The sequence below is a fragment of the Amblyomma americanum genome, chromosome 11 (assembly GCF_052857255.1).
Source record: "Amblyomma americanum isolate KBUSLIRL-KWMA chromosome 11, ASM5285725v1, whole genome shotgun sequence".
NCBI classification, from domain to species: Eukaryota; Metazoa; Arthropoda; class Arachnida; order Ixodida; family Ixodidae; genus Amblyomma; species Amblyomma americanum.
Window position 1 is genome coordinate 35831687 of NC_135507.1, and position 15307 is coordinate 35846993.

Genomic DNA, 15307 nt, shown 5'->3' on the forward strand with positions numbered 1-15307 from the left:
AAGTTATCAGCATGCGCTTCCAGCTTAAATACTTATCTCTCTCCCTTGTGAACCATGATAAGAGTGCTCTTGTGAAAGCTTTATGCCTCCCACTCTTCTAGCTTCCACTTCATAGCCACAGGAAATTGTCCCTGATTGTAGTCCCCACCTGCTCTAACTGCAGTTACCTTACCTCCTTTACCTGATTGTGTTATCTCCCCCGAAATGTTCCCTTTCCCCTGGTAATTCCTTTGTTACACTGCCATAGCAGGGGCTTCCCACTGTTGTCACACCTGCTTCTTAAGTCCACAAATTTAAATGGCCAATGTCAAGGCTACCTCATTGTGGGCTTAATCATGTTGGAGGAGAGGATTGAGGTTTTTCTGTCTGTCTTTCCCAGGTGTTGCAGAATATGATTCACTGCGCCGATCTGAGCAACCCGACCAAGCCACTGGAGCTGTACAGGACGTGGGTGGACTTGGTCATGTCCGAGTTCTTCATGCAAGGCGACAAGGAGCGCGCAGAAAACCTCGACATCAGCCCCATGTGCGACAGGCACACGGCCACCATCGAGAAGACACAGGTGTGTACGCGGACGTAGAACTCTCGCCTAAAATGGCCATGTGGAAGCATTGAAAGGAGTGTGGCCATTACTCGATGTTGTGTTTTGGGATAACGTAACAGCAATCTTTATTCTTCTGGGTTACACGTTACACAGGGCCGGCGCTGGCCGTACACACACACAGCACTTGCTGGGGGCGCTCTGCGGCGGTGGCGCCGTCTCGTGCCACGCACTCATACACGCACACACAGGCGCTGGGATGGTGGCGCCATCTCTTGCCACACACTCAATACACATACACAGCACTCCTCCTTCCTTAAGAAGGTTATCGATACGTAGGGGCTTGCGAACAGTTCTAGTTGAACGTCTCACAGATGGCATCGCCGCAGCCTCCCAGGTGCTTGCGGTGCTGGCTACGTCTTCCTCGGTGCTTGCAGGTGTACCCGCTGTACTTGGTGCTGGAGTGGCCAAGTGCTATTTCACTTGGTTGTTGTGACGGCGAACTTTCCCTTGAGGGGTTGAAACCGTTACCATCGAAGTTCCGTTCGTTTCATCAACTTCGCCCAACCACCATTTAGCTCCTCTGCCGAAATTGCGAACTGCAACCTTGTCACCTTTCTTGTATTTGGGTCCCTTTTTCGTCTCTCCGCAATGCCTCTTGGATTCTGTCAGCAACTGCTCGGGTGCACTCTCATTCTCCCTTCTAGGAATGCAAAGATCCAGCTTCGCTTTCATTGGGTATGCCAACATCAGCTCAGATGGTGACGTTCCATTTGGGCGGGGTGCTCTACGGTACATAAGCAGCCATCTCGCTAGCCGGAGCTTGAGATCTCCACCCGTGGTTTTCTTGAGGCCGTCCTTTACAGTTCGAACTGCTCTCTCAGCCAAACCATTTGATGCTGGATGGAAAGGAGCTGTCCGTAGGTGCTTAATGCCATTTTCCGAAAGGAATGCCTGGAAAGCTTGGCCAGTAAATGGGGTTCCATTGTCTGTTACAATGCACCTTGGCAGCCCAAACCGTGCAAAAATATCCCACAAATGCTCTACAGTGTTTTCCGCTGTTGCACTTGGCACGATGATAACTTCAAGCCACTTTGACTTGGCGTCTACAAGTACAAGGAGCATTTTACCTTCAAATGGTCCGGCATAGTCCAGGTGCATACGTTCCCAGCATGCACCCGGCTCCAGCCATGGCACTGGTTCAGACTTTGCTGGCATTGGAGAATTCTGCAGACACTGTGTACACTGTCGAGCGCACTTTTCGATTTCAGCATCCATACCAGGCCACCAAAACAAAGACCTTGCCATGCCTTTCATGACAACCACTCCCTGGTGCGTTTCATGTAGCAGTTCCAAGATATGCTTCTGGGCAGGAGTAGGCACCACGATTCGGTTACCCCAGTACAAGAGATTTCTGTACGTGTTCAGCTCATCACGTCTTTGCCAGAATGGCTGTAGGGCTTTGTCCGGGGTGCTTTGTGGCCATCCGTCCTTGACCCACCGCAGCACTTGGCTTAGGGCTTGATCACAACTCGTGTAGTGCTGAAGCTGCTTCACTGACACTGTCAGTTTTTCCATGCTTGAGACTGAATTCACCAGCTCTGGTGGTTCAGGTGGATCAGCAAAGAGCACTGCCAGTGGTAGCCTGCTCATGGCATCTGCATTTCCATTGAGACGTCCAGGTCGGTGCTCAATAGTATACGTGTAGGCACCAAGTGTGAGTGCCCAACGCTGGATACGTGAAGCAGTCATGGCTGGAATTGCTTTATCTTCACGGAAGATGCCGACCAGTGGCTTGTGATCAGTGATGAGGATAAAGCTGCGACATAGCAAGTAGTCTCTGAAGCGTGTGACACCAAATATAATGGCTAGTGCCTCCTTTTCCAGATGTGAGTAGTTCCGCTCCGCAGGTGTGAGAGTTCGAGATGCGAATGCTAGTGGGAATTCAACCCCTTTATCACGATGTGAAAGCACCGCACCTACACCATACGGCGAAGCGTCACAGGCTAGCACGAGCTCCTTAGATGGGTCATAGTGTGCCAACACTTTTGCCTCCATGATGGCTTCCTTGCTTTTGACAAAAGCTTTTCGTTCTTCATCTGTCCACCTCCAGTGACTGTTCTTGTGAAGCAGTGCATACAACGGTGCTAGTAGTGTGGACAGGTTCGGCAGAAACTTTCCGTAGTATGACAGGAGTCCAATGAAGGATCTCAGCTCACCAACGTCCTTGGGCTCGGGCGCTTCAATGATGGCTTCTGTGTTTTTCTTTGATGGTTGAAGACCAGTGGCATTGATCTCGTGGCCCAAGTAAATGAGGGATGGTTTGAAAAACTCACACTTTTCCTGTTTGAGCTTCAACCCTGACTCTTTGACTCGTTGCAGAACTTTGCGCAGATTCTGAAGGTGCTCTGCGTCAGTTCTTCCTGTCACCAAAACATCGTCTAAGTAGACTGATGTGCCTGGGATGTCACGAAGGGTTTCTTCCATTCTTCTCTGGAAGAGGGCAGGTGCTGATGAAACACCAAATGCCAGACGGTTGTAAGCAAAGAGACCTTTGTGTGTGTTGATGACCAGTAGCTTACTGGTTTCTTCATCAACAGGCACCTGATTGTAAGCTTCGCGGAAATCCAACTTGGAAAACTTGACTCCGCCTTGCAAGGATGCGAATATGTCTTCAACTTTTGGCAATGGGTACTGTGTCGTTACCACTGCTGGATTCACACCGATCTTATAGTCTCCACAAATCCTGACACTTTGGCCATCTGCTTTGAGTACTGGTACAATCGGTGAAGCCCACTCAGAATGGTCCACTGGTGTGATGATGTTTTCACGTTCTAGACGCTGAAGTTCATTTTCAACCTTGGCCCGAAGTGCGTAGGGTACCGTGCGAGGTCTGAAGTATCGTGGCTGTGCATCCGGTCGAACGTTGATATGCACCTGTGGTCCTTTCAGTGTCCCGCAGCCTGGTCTGAAGATCTCTTCAAACTCCTGCAGCATTTCTTTCACTTTCCCTTCAGTGGTGCTTTCGAGCTGTGTCGCATTTACTTGGCGTGGTAGCAGGTCAAATGCTGTAAGCCAATCCCTGCCGCACAGGTTAGGGCTCTTGCAGGCTACTACAAGCAGTGTCTGCTGACATGTAGTCTTGCCAAGACATACGTCAACCACCAGCGTTCCCTGCACCGGTATTGTTCCACGTATGCAGTTCAGCTTGATGTCTGTCCGTGAAAGCTGCGGCAAAACACCTTGGTGCTGCCGGTAAGTATCTTTTGAGATTAACGAAACGGGAGAACCTGAATCCAACTCCATTTCCAGTGGCACTCCATTGACTATGAATGTCACTGTGATTGGCTTCAGGGGTGACTGTGCACGCAAAGAATGCAGGTAGTACTCAGGTGGCTTCTTGGTCGACTGTACTGCATTCACTGCAGTTGCGCTCAACTTCTTCCCTTTCTCAGCACCAGACAAACAGTAGTTCGCCAGGTGACCTACTTTGTCGCACTTGTAACACCTTGTGTTGATGTGCTTGCATTCCGGGGGCCTGTGATCACGGGATCCGCAGCGTACACACGGCCTGGACTTCTCTTGGCGTCCGGTTTTGATTTTGCCTTTAGGCTTCGGGTCTTGCCCCTTTTTGGCCACCGAGCCCTTGCAGGTGCTGCTTTTTCTTGTGCTTGACATAATTCGCTGAGCCTTCTTGAACCGGGGAAGTCGGTATGTCCGCGTGGCCCTTTCGCAGCTCGTTTGCGTTGAGTTCCGCCGCCTCTGCCGTTCTAGCAATCTCCAGCGCTTTATCTAGGGTGAGGCTCTTCTCAACTAACAACCGTTGCTGCACGGCTCTGTCACGAATTCCACACACAAGTCTGTCTCTCAGCATGCGGTTCAGCGCCGTACCGAAGTTGCAGTGTTCCGCCATTTGCCGGAGCTCGGCGACGAACACCGCGACGCTTTCATTCACGAGCTGTACTCTGGTGTGGAAGCGATAACTTTCGGCTATTTCCGATGGAGCGGGGCTGAAGTGGCTGTTGAGAATAGCCATGAGTTCAGTAAACTTCTTTTCTTTAGGCTTTACGGGCGCTAGCAAACTACGGAGCGTCGCGTACGTGCTTGTGCCGACCGTCGACAAAAATACCCACTTTTTCTTATCGTCGTCTTCGATGCCATTTGCCTTGAAGAACGCATCCAGCCGTTCCGTGTATGACGACCACGGCTCTTTGTTGTCGTATTCTTCGACTTGACCAAACGTCGCCATGTTTGCGCGGGAACGAAGCGTGCTTCACTTCACTGGCTACTGGCGCAAGTTCACTTGCCTGCGTGCATCACGATGCGATGTCTTCGCTTGCGTCCGGGTCCCCGCTATCCCATTCTCGTCGCCAGTTGTTGTGTTTTGGGATAACGTAACAGCAATCTTTATTCTTCTGGGTTACACGTTACACAGGGCCGGCGCTGGCCGTACACACACACAGCACTTGCTGGGGGCGCTCTGCGGCGGTGGCGCCGTCTCGTGCCACGCACTCATACACGCACACACAGGCGCTGGGATGGTGGCGCCATCTCTTGCCACACACTCAATACACATACACAGCACTCGAGGTGGGCGGGTTTGCGGTAGTGATTCTCTGGGCTGTTTCTCCAGCCTGTCTGAAGCTGTGTGATCAGTTTTCTTCAGTGTATCCAGGGGAATTCCCTCAGAACTTAAGCAGGATAAATGTATACAATTATCATTTCATTTTTGGCTTTCTAGCTGTATGGCTGCGCCCATTTTGACGTTAATAGAAGGTTATAGCATACCACGACCCGCTTCCGCGCGCTGCAGTGCGCACGCGTTGACTGGTGGCGACTCGTGGTAGGCGCGCACTCAGATGACGGGTACGTGGCGCCATCTGGCACTCTCAGGGCGATCTGCGCACGCGCAGTGACGAAACGCGGATCATGGTAGTGGATCGCGGACCTCGCTATTCTCTCTCTGATGGTAATATTTTCCCCGTGTGTTCGGTTTAAGTTCTGCTTCAACCTGTAATGCGTACAAATAGAGCAGTGAATGTGGTGCAAATGCACGGCAATGTGTGTATTCCGAATGCCGCGGGATCATGGGATGCTGTTGTGCCTGCTGACTATGGCGTGCAGCTGGATTCATATTAGACACCTCTACCATACCGTGTTACCGTTAACAGAGTACTGGGAGCCCGCGCGCAGCCAATGCGCATGCGCATATCGCCTCGGAGGCGCCAGGAACTCGGCAGCTGTAAGTCAGCTGCATGGACTCCTCCCGCATCGGTACCAATCAGCGCGTGCTCACTGGCAGTGGGCGGGATCCCGGTGCTCCGGTAACGGTAACAGGGTACTCCGTGGTAAAACGTTGCATATTACTCCGTTGTAAAACGTTGCATATGATGATTCCTATAACGTTGGGTGTTTTCCGTATGTCTCATATGGAAACGAAATAGAAGATACTGAGGGACATGCTCACTACAGACAACGCACACGGAGAAATCAAAATACATGCGGACCCCGTGCGACGTCATACAGATCACATTGTAACCACTTGAATCATATGGAAACCAATCGAAAAACAATAAGAAGGCGTACAGATTGGTGTTCAGTATTTTTCATATTATGCGGATTTCGTGTTGCACCGCCCCGGAGGCAAGCCGAAGAACAGGAGCCACGCCGTCCAGCAAGAGAGCAGAACCTCGATTTATTTCGAAAGCTAGGCTCGCCTTATAGGCATGCATCACGTGATAGAGGGAGGGACGAGGGAAGAGGAAGAGGTCGGCTGCCGCAACGAAATTAAAGGTGTCGCACTGATTGCGCGCGCAGCGCGATTGATACAAAGCAGAATATGCCACGCGTTCTTCTTGAAAATGAAAACGCTGCACCGGTCTGCGATCGCCTCAGGCCTTTTTCGGGGTTTATTGCGGCTTCCTCCGTTTGTGCCGGTCTTCTCGCAGGTTGATCTGGAGAAACGACACCGGGAACCCGTTTCGGAGAATTTGCACCGTTCGGAGTGTCGCTTGTAGGGCCAGACTGGCCTGTAGTCGTTGGCGGGCTGGATGCCGGGCTTTGCTCGCTAACCCCACCTTTGGGCTGCTGATGCTCCGTTGCGCAGCTGCTTTGCAAGCGAAATTTATGGCCATATCGCTCACGTGTTGTCAAGCCACCGTCGTCCAGTCTTTCCAGGAATAGGGCGTATTCTGGCGGGACAGGTTCCGGAGCTCGTTGTGGTAGGTGGCCGCTCAGGGCGTCGGAGTTCAGCATCCGCCTTCCGGGAGTGTACTGCAGGTTTTAGTGATACGCACCGAGGCAGAGTGCCCAGCGTTGGATGCGGGTGACGACCACTGTTGGTATCCGGCGATCCGGTCTCAGCAGGCCCAGAAGCGGCTGGTAGTCAGTTCAGTTACCAGTGTGAACTCTCGCCCGAGAAGGTAGTCGCGAAATTTTGTTACGCCAAGAGATAGAGCTATAGTGCCTCTCGTTCTAGTTGGGAATAGTTCCGTTCAGCTTGAGTTAATCGAATGCAATCCAATTTTGTTATGAACGGTGCCGACTGTGTGAAACAGAACTGCTCCCACGCCATGAGGGGACGCGCCACATTCAAATTTCAATTTTTTGAGGGGTCGGAAGGCCCATATACCTGAGCAGCTGTAAGTTTTGAAATGAAATGCGGCTTCCTGGGCGACTGTTTCCAGTGCCAACGTTCCAGTTCTTTTCTAGCTGCTGATACAACTGGAAAAGTATAGTATACATGTTAGGCAGGAACTTGGCGTAAAAAGTCAGAATTCCGAGAAATGAAGACAGTTCTGCAACATTACATGGGTTTGGCGACTGTGCAATGGCCTCGATATTCTTTTCTGTGGGGCGAAGACTATCTCAGTCAGTTATGTGCCCCAGATAAGATATAGCCGGTATGCGCAATTCGCACTTATATCTAAGTTTCACTCCTCGTTTTTGGAAGCGTTGTAGCACGTTTTCTTTTAATCTCTCACCGTTATCATGCATTCTGTCAGAGACAAGCACGTCGTCTAAATAAGCTTGTACGCCTGGCAGGCCTACCAGAACCCCGTCCATTTTTCTCTGGGAAATTGCCTGTGCAGATGCTGTTCCGAAGGGTAGCCTTTTGAAACAGAAAAGGCCTTTACGCGTGTTAATGACGCAGACTTCCATTGCAGCTTCGTGGAGCGGTATTTGGTTGTACGCATCTCGCAGGCCCAGCGTACTAAAGCAGCCCATCGCTTGAACGGGAAAACACGTCCTCAATAACGGGCGATGGGTATTGCTCGGAGGCATAGGCTGAGTTCAGGATTGCTTTAAAATCACCACAGATTCGAACTGTCTCATCCTTCTGTAACACTACAATTAGTGTTGCCCACTCGGAATGCTTCACCCGTGACAATACGCCTACAGAAACTAGCGTGTCCAACCTCTGCGTCACTTTATCGCGCAGAGTGTAGGGAAGGGGCCGCGTCTTCCGAAATTTTGGGATAAGGCCCAGGTCGGCAGAAAAGACGTCCTGGTAATCCTCGAAAATGGGGTTGGTGCGGTAGCTGCTTTTTCGGTCTTCCCGGCGTGACGTCTTGGGCGACTACCTACAAGATTGGAGCTCCTGCGATGTTGAGTAAACTAAGCAAGTCATGCCCACACAGGCTCGGTCCCGCGCAATCCAACACAAGATCAGACCATGTACACCACTTGGTGGCGGACATATAACGGATGTTTCCCGAAGACAGGAACGCGGCCTGCGTAGCAGGACAACTTGATGTTGGGTGTTTTCAGACTTGGCCACTGCTTGCGGTATTTGTCGTACACACTAAACAATTTCTCACCCTTTAGGGTGTAAATCAGCTGCCCCCAGACGAACACCCTTTTCCAATTGTTCGCTGCTAAAAAAGGGTGCAGAGATCAACACCCTTAAGGAAGGGTGCACTTAATGATACTTTAGAGGATGTAATGGTTGCACCCTCATTAAAGGGTATTATTTTTCCATAACACCTCTACGAATGCATGTTGGAAGGGTGCTCCACATTGATCCACCCATGAAGCAAAAGCCTTGGACTGACGCGCGCCCTCTAAACTTTCATGCTGTGTACCCTTCCTGATGGGTGCTTCTCCGCACCCTTTTTAGCACCCAAAAGGGTGTTCGTCTGGGGACCGCTGATTTGCACCCTTAAGGGTGAGAATTTGTTTAGTTTGTAGAGTTCGCGAGCGATCACGCAAATTGGCGACCCGCTGTCTACCTCCATTCTAAATTCCTTTCGGCAGCTTTCGGCGATTTCATTCCTTTTTCGGTCCTAATGCTCGTTCAGATTTGCTACTGCTTCCTTAAAGTCAGTGCATTCGGCGTACGCGGGGCTACTTTCCCTGCCAATATCTGGACCGTGTGCGTGCTAAATGCCGCCACAAGCTGTGCTCTTTTTTATTTTTGTCGACTCCTCAACGGCGTTTGCTCCGAAGTACGCTTCGACATTAATAAGGTATGGTTTCCACTTATCTTTACTTTCGTCGAAGTCTGGTAGCCTGAGATGGGCCACGGCGTCCACCGCCGTATTGCGGTCCTTAGGTTCTTCCTCCACTACCGGCACGGCGTCAATCCTTGTCGCCACTGTTGCATCGCCACGGCCGCCACAGTGGCGCACCGAAGAACAGGAGCCACGCTGATCAGCGAGAGAGCAGAACCTCGGTTGATTTCCCTAGCTAGGCTCGATTTTATAGGCATGCATTCCTTGAGCAAGGGAGGGGGATGATGGAGAGAGCGGCGATAGCGGCTACCACAACGAAACTAAAGGGTGCGCGCTGATGACGCGCGCGCAACGCGATCGATACAGAACAGAATATGTCACACTTCGTAATCTGATTATGTCATTCGCGCGGCTCATATGAGGCATTTCAGTAACGATATGCCTTTGCAGCGATAAACATTCATTTCTCCTACGCTTTGGTCGTTGGTGCAGGTCGGCTTCATCGACTACATCGCTCACCCGCTGTGGGAGACGTGGGCCGACCTGGTGCACCCGGACGCCCAGGAGATCCTGGACCGGCTGGAAGAGAACCGCGACTGGTACCAGAACATGATCCCCATCAGCCCGACGTCCAGCGTGCCGGACATCGCTCCGGACGGCGGCAGCGGCGGAGGGGGCGACGAGGATGGCGACGATGGCAGTGGCAAGGGCGGCGACAAGATCAAGTTCCAGATCACCATCGAGGAGCCCGAGGACGACGACAACTGCATCCGCGAGGAGAGTCCCACGTCCTCGGACGGCTAGCAGCCGGTTCCCGCCCAGGACGCCCAGTCGGGGACGCCGGCGTGCCACTCCGAACTCCTCTTCCCCCCGCCGCCAGCGGCGCCGGCGAAGAACGCGTCGGCGACGCCACCACACAAGCCGCGCGGGCGAGCCACAGCGGGCTTACTAGGCCGGTTCCGGGCCTGCTGCCTCGCCACCCTTAACTTATTCAGTCGCTGGTGCGGCGGTGCCCGAAGGCGCGGGACCTCGACCCCTGAGGGTGCCGCGGACCGCGACGCCACCTCATCTTTGCTGCTTAACTGCGGTCCTGACTCTTAGAGGAGAGAAGAAGAGACGCGTTCTCGCCACCCCTTCTTGCCCGCCTCCCATTGTACTCGGAGGAAGTCCTCCCACGCCTCGCCGCCATAGTGCTCTTCTCTCCAATGGCGACAAGGAACGCTCGCGTGTGTGTGTCTGTGGAGACAGACGGCTGCTGGCGGGTGACTTCCAACGACTGCGCCGTGACGACTGTGCGCGCATGTGTGTGTGTGTGTGCGTGTGTGTGCACATATATATCGTCGTGGACGCTGAGTAGTCGTCGCCGTGCATTTTTTATTGTTTTTTTGCCGCCAGCCTGTGTCTCTCTGTCTCCGGTCGCATTTCGTTTCGTCGTCTCGCAGCCGCAGGCACGATGGTGTGAACAAGCAAGCAAGCAAGCATACACACGACGCTGCCTTTTGCGGTGGACAGTGCGAGTGAAAACATACAAGGCGGGTTTGGAACAGTAACCGCGCTGGCTGCGCATCACAGAAAAAAAAAGCCAGCCGAGCGTGCCCGCCGTTGCCGTCCGAACTCTGCCTTTTCTTTCTGGCGCCGGCCTTTTTGTCTTGCCAGGCAACGTCATGACGGCCTTAAGGCTTCTCCTTGCGCCCATTTCTTCTTGGACCTTTGGAATCCCTCGCCCTCCACGCACACACAGCAATCGGCGTGCGTGTGAGCGCCGTCGCGAAAGTGCGAAGAGCAGTGCATCTAGTCAACAACAGCATCAGCAGCAGCGCGCCACGCGGACCTGGCACGTCACACACGTGGTTATTTTGCCGCGCCGATCTTTGCACATGTCCCTCATCCGTGACCTCCACCGCCTTGTCCATCTCAGTTATACGCGGGCACGCAGGGAGGTCAAGACGCTCTCTATCTCTCAGCCTACCTGTGTTTTTATCGCCCTCTGCGAGACGCCTTTCTCTCGTACTCCAAGATTGAGCTTGTCGACAAGCGAAGCCGCATGAAGACATGGTGGTGATGAACCAGGATGGGACCTATGTCACACATAATGGACGCACACTCTGGTTACGGGACTCGGCCATTGAATGTGTGTCTCTGTCTCGCTCTTTCTCATTTTCCCTCTTATTCTGCAGGGGGAGAGGGGAAGGGTGCTGATGTTAGTCGGGTCGTTCAGCGGTTACATATACTTAATACTCGCGGCTGCCCTTCAAGAATGGGGCAGCTGGAAGAAGGTACATACGCGGACTCCGCCCGTGCAGGACAAGAGATGTGTATGTGTTGCTGTATGCTGCTGCTGTATTCTACAGGTACGAGCAATACATCACACATGCACAACACGGCGGCAGGACATTTTTGCCTCCATGTTATAGAAGGGGAGCGGACACACAGACACACCGGGTTGTTGTTGCATTTCGAAGAGAATGCGAGACAGAAAAAATGTGTGCAAAAAGGACGACGATGCATTAGGATGGAAAGAAGAGAAGAGAATAACGTATTTTATTCTTCCTTACCCACTCGTGAAACACTCGTTGTGTGAAGTTTTCACTCTTTAGGCAAGTTCTCGTTGTTGCTTGTAAGCGGAGACGTGGACGATCAGTATGTGCCAGGTATATAGAAAAGAATGCATTGCAGGACACTTATAACTGTTGAGAGGCGGGCAAGGGAAATTTTAACTCGTTGTAACCGGGCAGAATTCTTTATCTGGAATCACTTTTGCTGTTGACATTTTGTTTTTCCCCCTCTAGCATGTGTGCTTACTGAGAAGAGCATGCACTGAGACTTCTATTAACTTAACAGGTTACCTGATTATTCAGTCATAATCAATGTCCTTGTATATATAAGTGGTCTGCACTGCAGAAACTAAACACAGCTTTTTGATGGAAGTGGGAGGGAAGAAGAAAAGAATGGAAGATGATGATGATGATAAAGAATGAGAGTGTATACACTACTGATGCACTTTCCCCCAAAGGTTGTGGTTAGACTCTTTTTAGGAATAGTACGAAACTGCTTTGTTTATTACTTTGCTGAGTGTTAACGGCAGCGAGAGTTGGAGCCTCAGGATAAATGTGCACATGTTGTATAGGGAAGCATTATACGACATCCTTAGTAAACAAAATGATGCAGTGTTTGTGTTTGCGAGTTTGTTTTACTCCGTTTTTCTGCTGGATTCATTTTTTTGCCTTCGTTCTTGGGACGAAGTGACTCTTTTCGGTTTATCGAGTTTTGAACTGTGAAACATGCAGAAGAGCGCGTTAGCCTTGTAAAGAAAAAAGAAAAACACCCTTCGTTTAGATCTCCTGACCTGTACACATTAGGAGGATGAATGGAATGAGCCAAAAAAAAGAAACATAAACAAAACCACCGGCATTACGAATTGTACTCTTGCAGATATAAGGCTCTGCAAAGGGTGTATTTCACTATTTTCAAGCCGTGACGTGCGTACCGAAGGGGGCAGTTTTCACACCAGAAAGATTAACGGGTGTTTACTATTCACGTGTGTGCTGCTGACCCAACTACTCCATTCAGGGTAACTGAGTGTATCAAACGCACCAAAGTGATAAGCACGTTTCGTCAAGCACGTTACTTTTTGCTTGTAAGGTGCACTTGCTGTTAACCTGGCACGACACAAAGACCACTTGCCTCGCTAGTTTGGCAACCTTCAGTGCGAAGAAATGGCAGCTGTCTTTTACCTCCGCTCTCATACGCCCCTAAAAACTCGAGTGATGTAAAGTCTGCACCTTTCAGTATTGAACACCCCAAATGACTCTCTGACTGGTGTAAAAGGATGCACCCTTCGGTAGCGTTCGTCACTCCTCTAAGGTTGCAGCATTGACTTCCTTATTTCAGGTTGAGAAATGACCGCCATGCTGGTCGCATCCGACCTTGTGATCTGTTGTTACAATCCCACCATGGTTTTTTATTGCCTCTTTTTTCTCTGTCTTGTTTTCAGTGTGTGTTAGTATGTCGCCTGTACTAACTGCAGTAATGCCTCCCTCCCACCCTCATTTTTTTTTTCAATTCCTTGTTGTGTGTCAGCTAGTCTTTGGCTAGTATTCCCCAATAAATGAACACAAATGAAGATAATAAAGCAGTATTGGCAAGATTTTATGCCCAGCACGCATTTGGACCTCCGTTAACCTGTAATAAAGCCTTTCCCTGTACACCTGATGAATGTTGCCTTTCTGGATGAGTTCCTAGAGTTAGCTTACGATCACACTGTCTTAATAAAAACAAATGAAAAGAGGAACCGGTGTCCTGCCATCTCTTCTTGCATGCACCTTGATCAGCCGTTGCAGGTCCACAGGACTTGCACTCTTCCACAGAAGTATTGAAGAACGTGACTTTCGCAAAAAAAAAAATATTTTCATCCAGGGGGCATTGCTTGAGATTTATTAGTGCATCCGGTAAATTGCCCACATTGAATTAAGTTCTACCCATATACCAGGCTCTGCACAAAGCTTTTCGCTAATGTTGCTTCCATAAACTGTCGATTGCAGGTGTACATGTACTCTCTTAGCCACAATATAAATGGGAAGACTTCATCTGCAATCAACTAATAATTGCTCCATGACATGGGGTAACAAGTGTGCTCTCTGTTTATTTCAAAATATTTGCTTCTAGTGTACACTTTTCTAATTGTGGAAGTAACTCCACAATTTGCTTTTCTGCACAAGCCTACTGTGCCCTTTCACACTGTAGCTACCAGTACAATCGTAATGAAAGACTTATTTTGCACACGACAACAAAACTTGTTCTTGTCAACATTGATCTTGAAATTTAGTAATTAAAATAATTAAAATGTCAATGAGCATTCAGGAAGAGTACTTACAGAAAGAAACACTTCTATTTCCGCATTCAACTTCAAAATAGTCGAACCTCGTTATAACGAAACAGTTTATAATGAAATAATGGATATAACGAAGGAATGACGATTCCCCTTGGAAGCTCGGTCAACACGGGCTACAAAGAAGCTACGGCTATAACGAAGTAATCGCCAGACCGCTTCAACTTCGTTATATAACGATGTTCAACTGCACACTACGTCAACCATTCGTGCAGGGGAAGACGGAGGAGGAAACTACACGCTTTTCACTCGTAGCTGGGAAGTTATCTGTGGCTGAATGTTAATAAGGTTCACTCTTACCATGTTCGTTCCCACACCTTTTGTCCCATGCCATGTAGCACGAAGTGGGCTGTGAGGTGGGGCCTCTGTGGGTCCAACGAGGGCAGCTCATGTGGGGCTTACGTGGGTTCCGCAGCTCGGGCCAGCAGCTTGGGCAGCTCGGGCCAATGTCGGCTGTTCGCCGATCACCCCGACCTGTCCCATTTCACACTGTTATAGGCACGCCATGTGGAGCCTATGTTGGTTCTGCAACTTGGGTCAGCATCAGCCCAATGGGGGCCGCCTCAGCAGTCACTCCCTCCAGTCTTATTATGCACCGATGTAGACATCTGGAACCAATATGGCCCTTCGGGGCCCAATACGAGACCGATATGGGCTGCTATGAGGACGAACGGACAATCGTCGGTTTTGCATGCTGGTTAGCCCTTCCAATACCGACATGGGACCTATAAGCTTGCCCACACGTTTTTTACAGGGGCTGGTTTCCAGTAGAAGTAGTAGTAGTAGCAATAGTAGTAGTGCACACACCTGTCTAAAGTGCTCAAACAGCGCACCGGAGAGCACATCTGCATGGATTAGAATTCGCGTTTGGGAAAGTTTGTGAAAAGTCATGTTGACTTCACAGCACGAAATACACAAGTAAAATAACTGATTTGCTATATTTAAGAACGGCCCAGAGCTCGAAACAAGACATCCTACATGCTCTTTCCCATGTATCGTATTTAACTCTGGCTGTATTTAAAAGCTATATTGGGTCTGCTAGACAGCAGCGATTATCATAAATGCACAACAGAGCACGCAGTTGGAACGTTCTTTACAGGTGTGTAGGTGACATTACAACGTATTTTAAGGCCTGCCCCAGCCCTACTAGTCCACTAGGGGCCCATAGAGGCCAAGCAACATGTGCTACCTGAGATATTTTGGGAGGGGGGGAAGGGGGAAAGGGGAAGCAGGCAGCCCATATATACTAATGAGGCACAGTTCGGGTCAGCATAGGAACCAAATGTGTGATTCATTCGTAGGTGCGTTCGATGTGTGCAGTCCACATGTAGCTTCCTAGTAGACCCGGCGTTGGGGCATTCGGGTCATCTATGTCTGCACTAAGCCAATGTAGGGCCTAGAGCAACGTGTGTGTGAAGCTTAATG

General features: G+C 50.4%; 1 protein-coding gene across 13 annotated transcripts in view; it reads left to right on the plus strand.

Annotated features, from left to right (window-relative positions):
- Window positions 1–13285, plus strand: part of dnc (phosphodiesterase dunce) — a 699755-nt gene extending 686470 nt beyond the window's left edge. For 12 of the 13 annotated variants that reach the window (XM_077643097.1, XM_077643095.1, XM_077643096.1 and 9 more), the window contains 2 exons: window positions 380–562; window positions 9487–13285. In XM_077643097.1, the coding sequence (XP_077499223.1) occupies window positions 380–562; window positions 9487–9798 (495 nt within the window). In that variant the 3' untranslated portion in view covers window positions 9799–13285. Of the gene's footprint in view, window positions 1–379; window positions 639–5131; window positions 8339–9486 lie in introns of those variants that run through there. The other variant, XR_013309777.1, reaches the window with a different exon arrangement.
- The last annotated feature ends 2022 nt before the right edge of the window (window positions 13286–15307 follow it).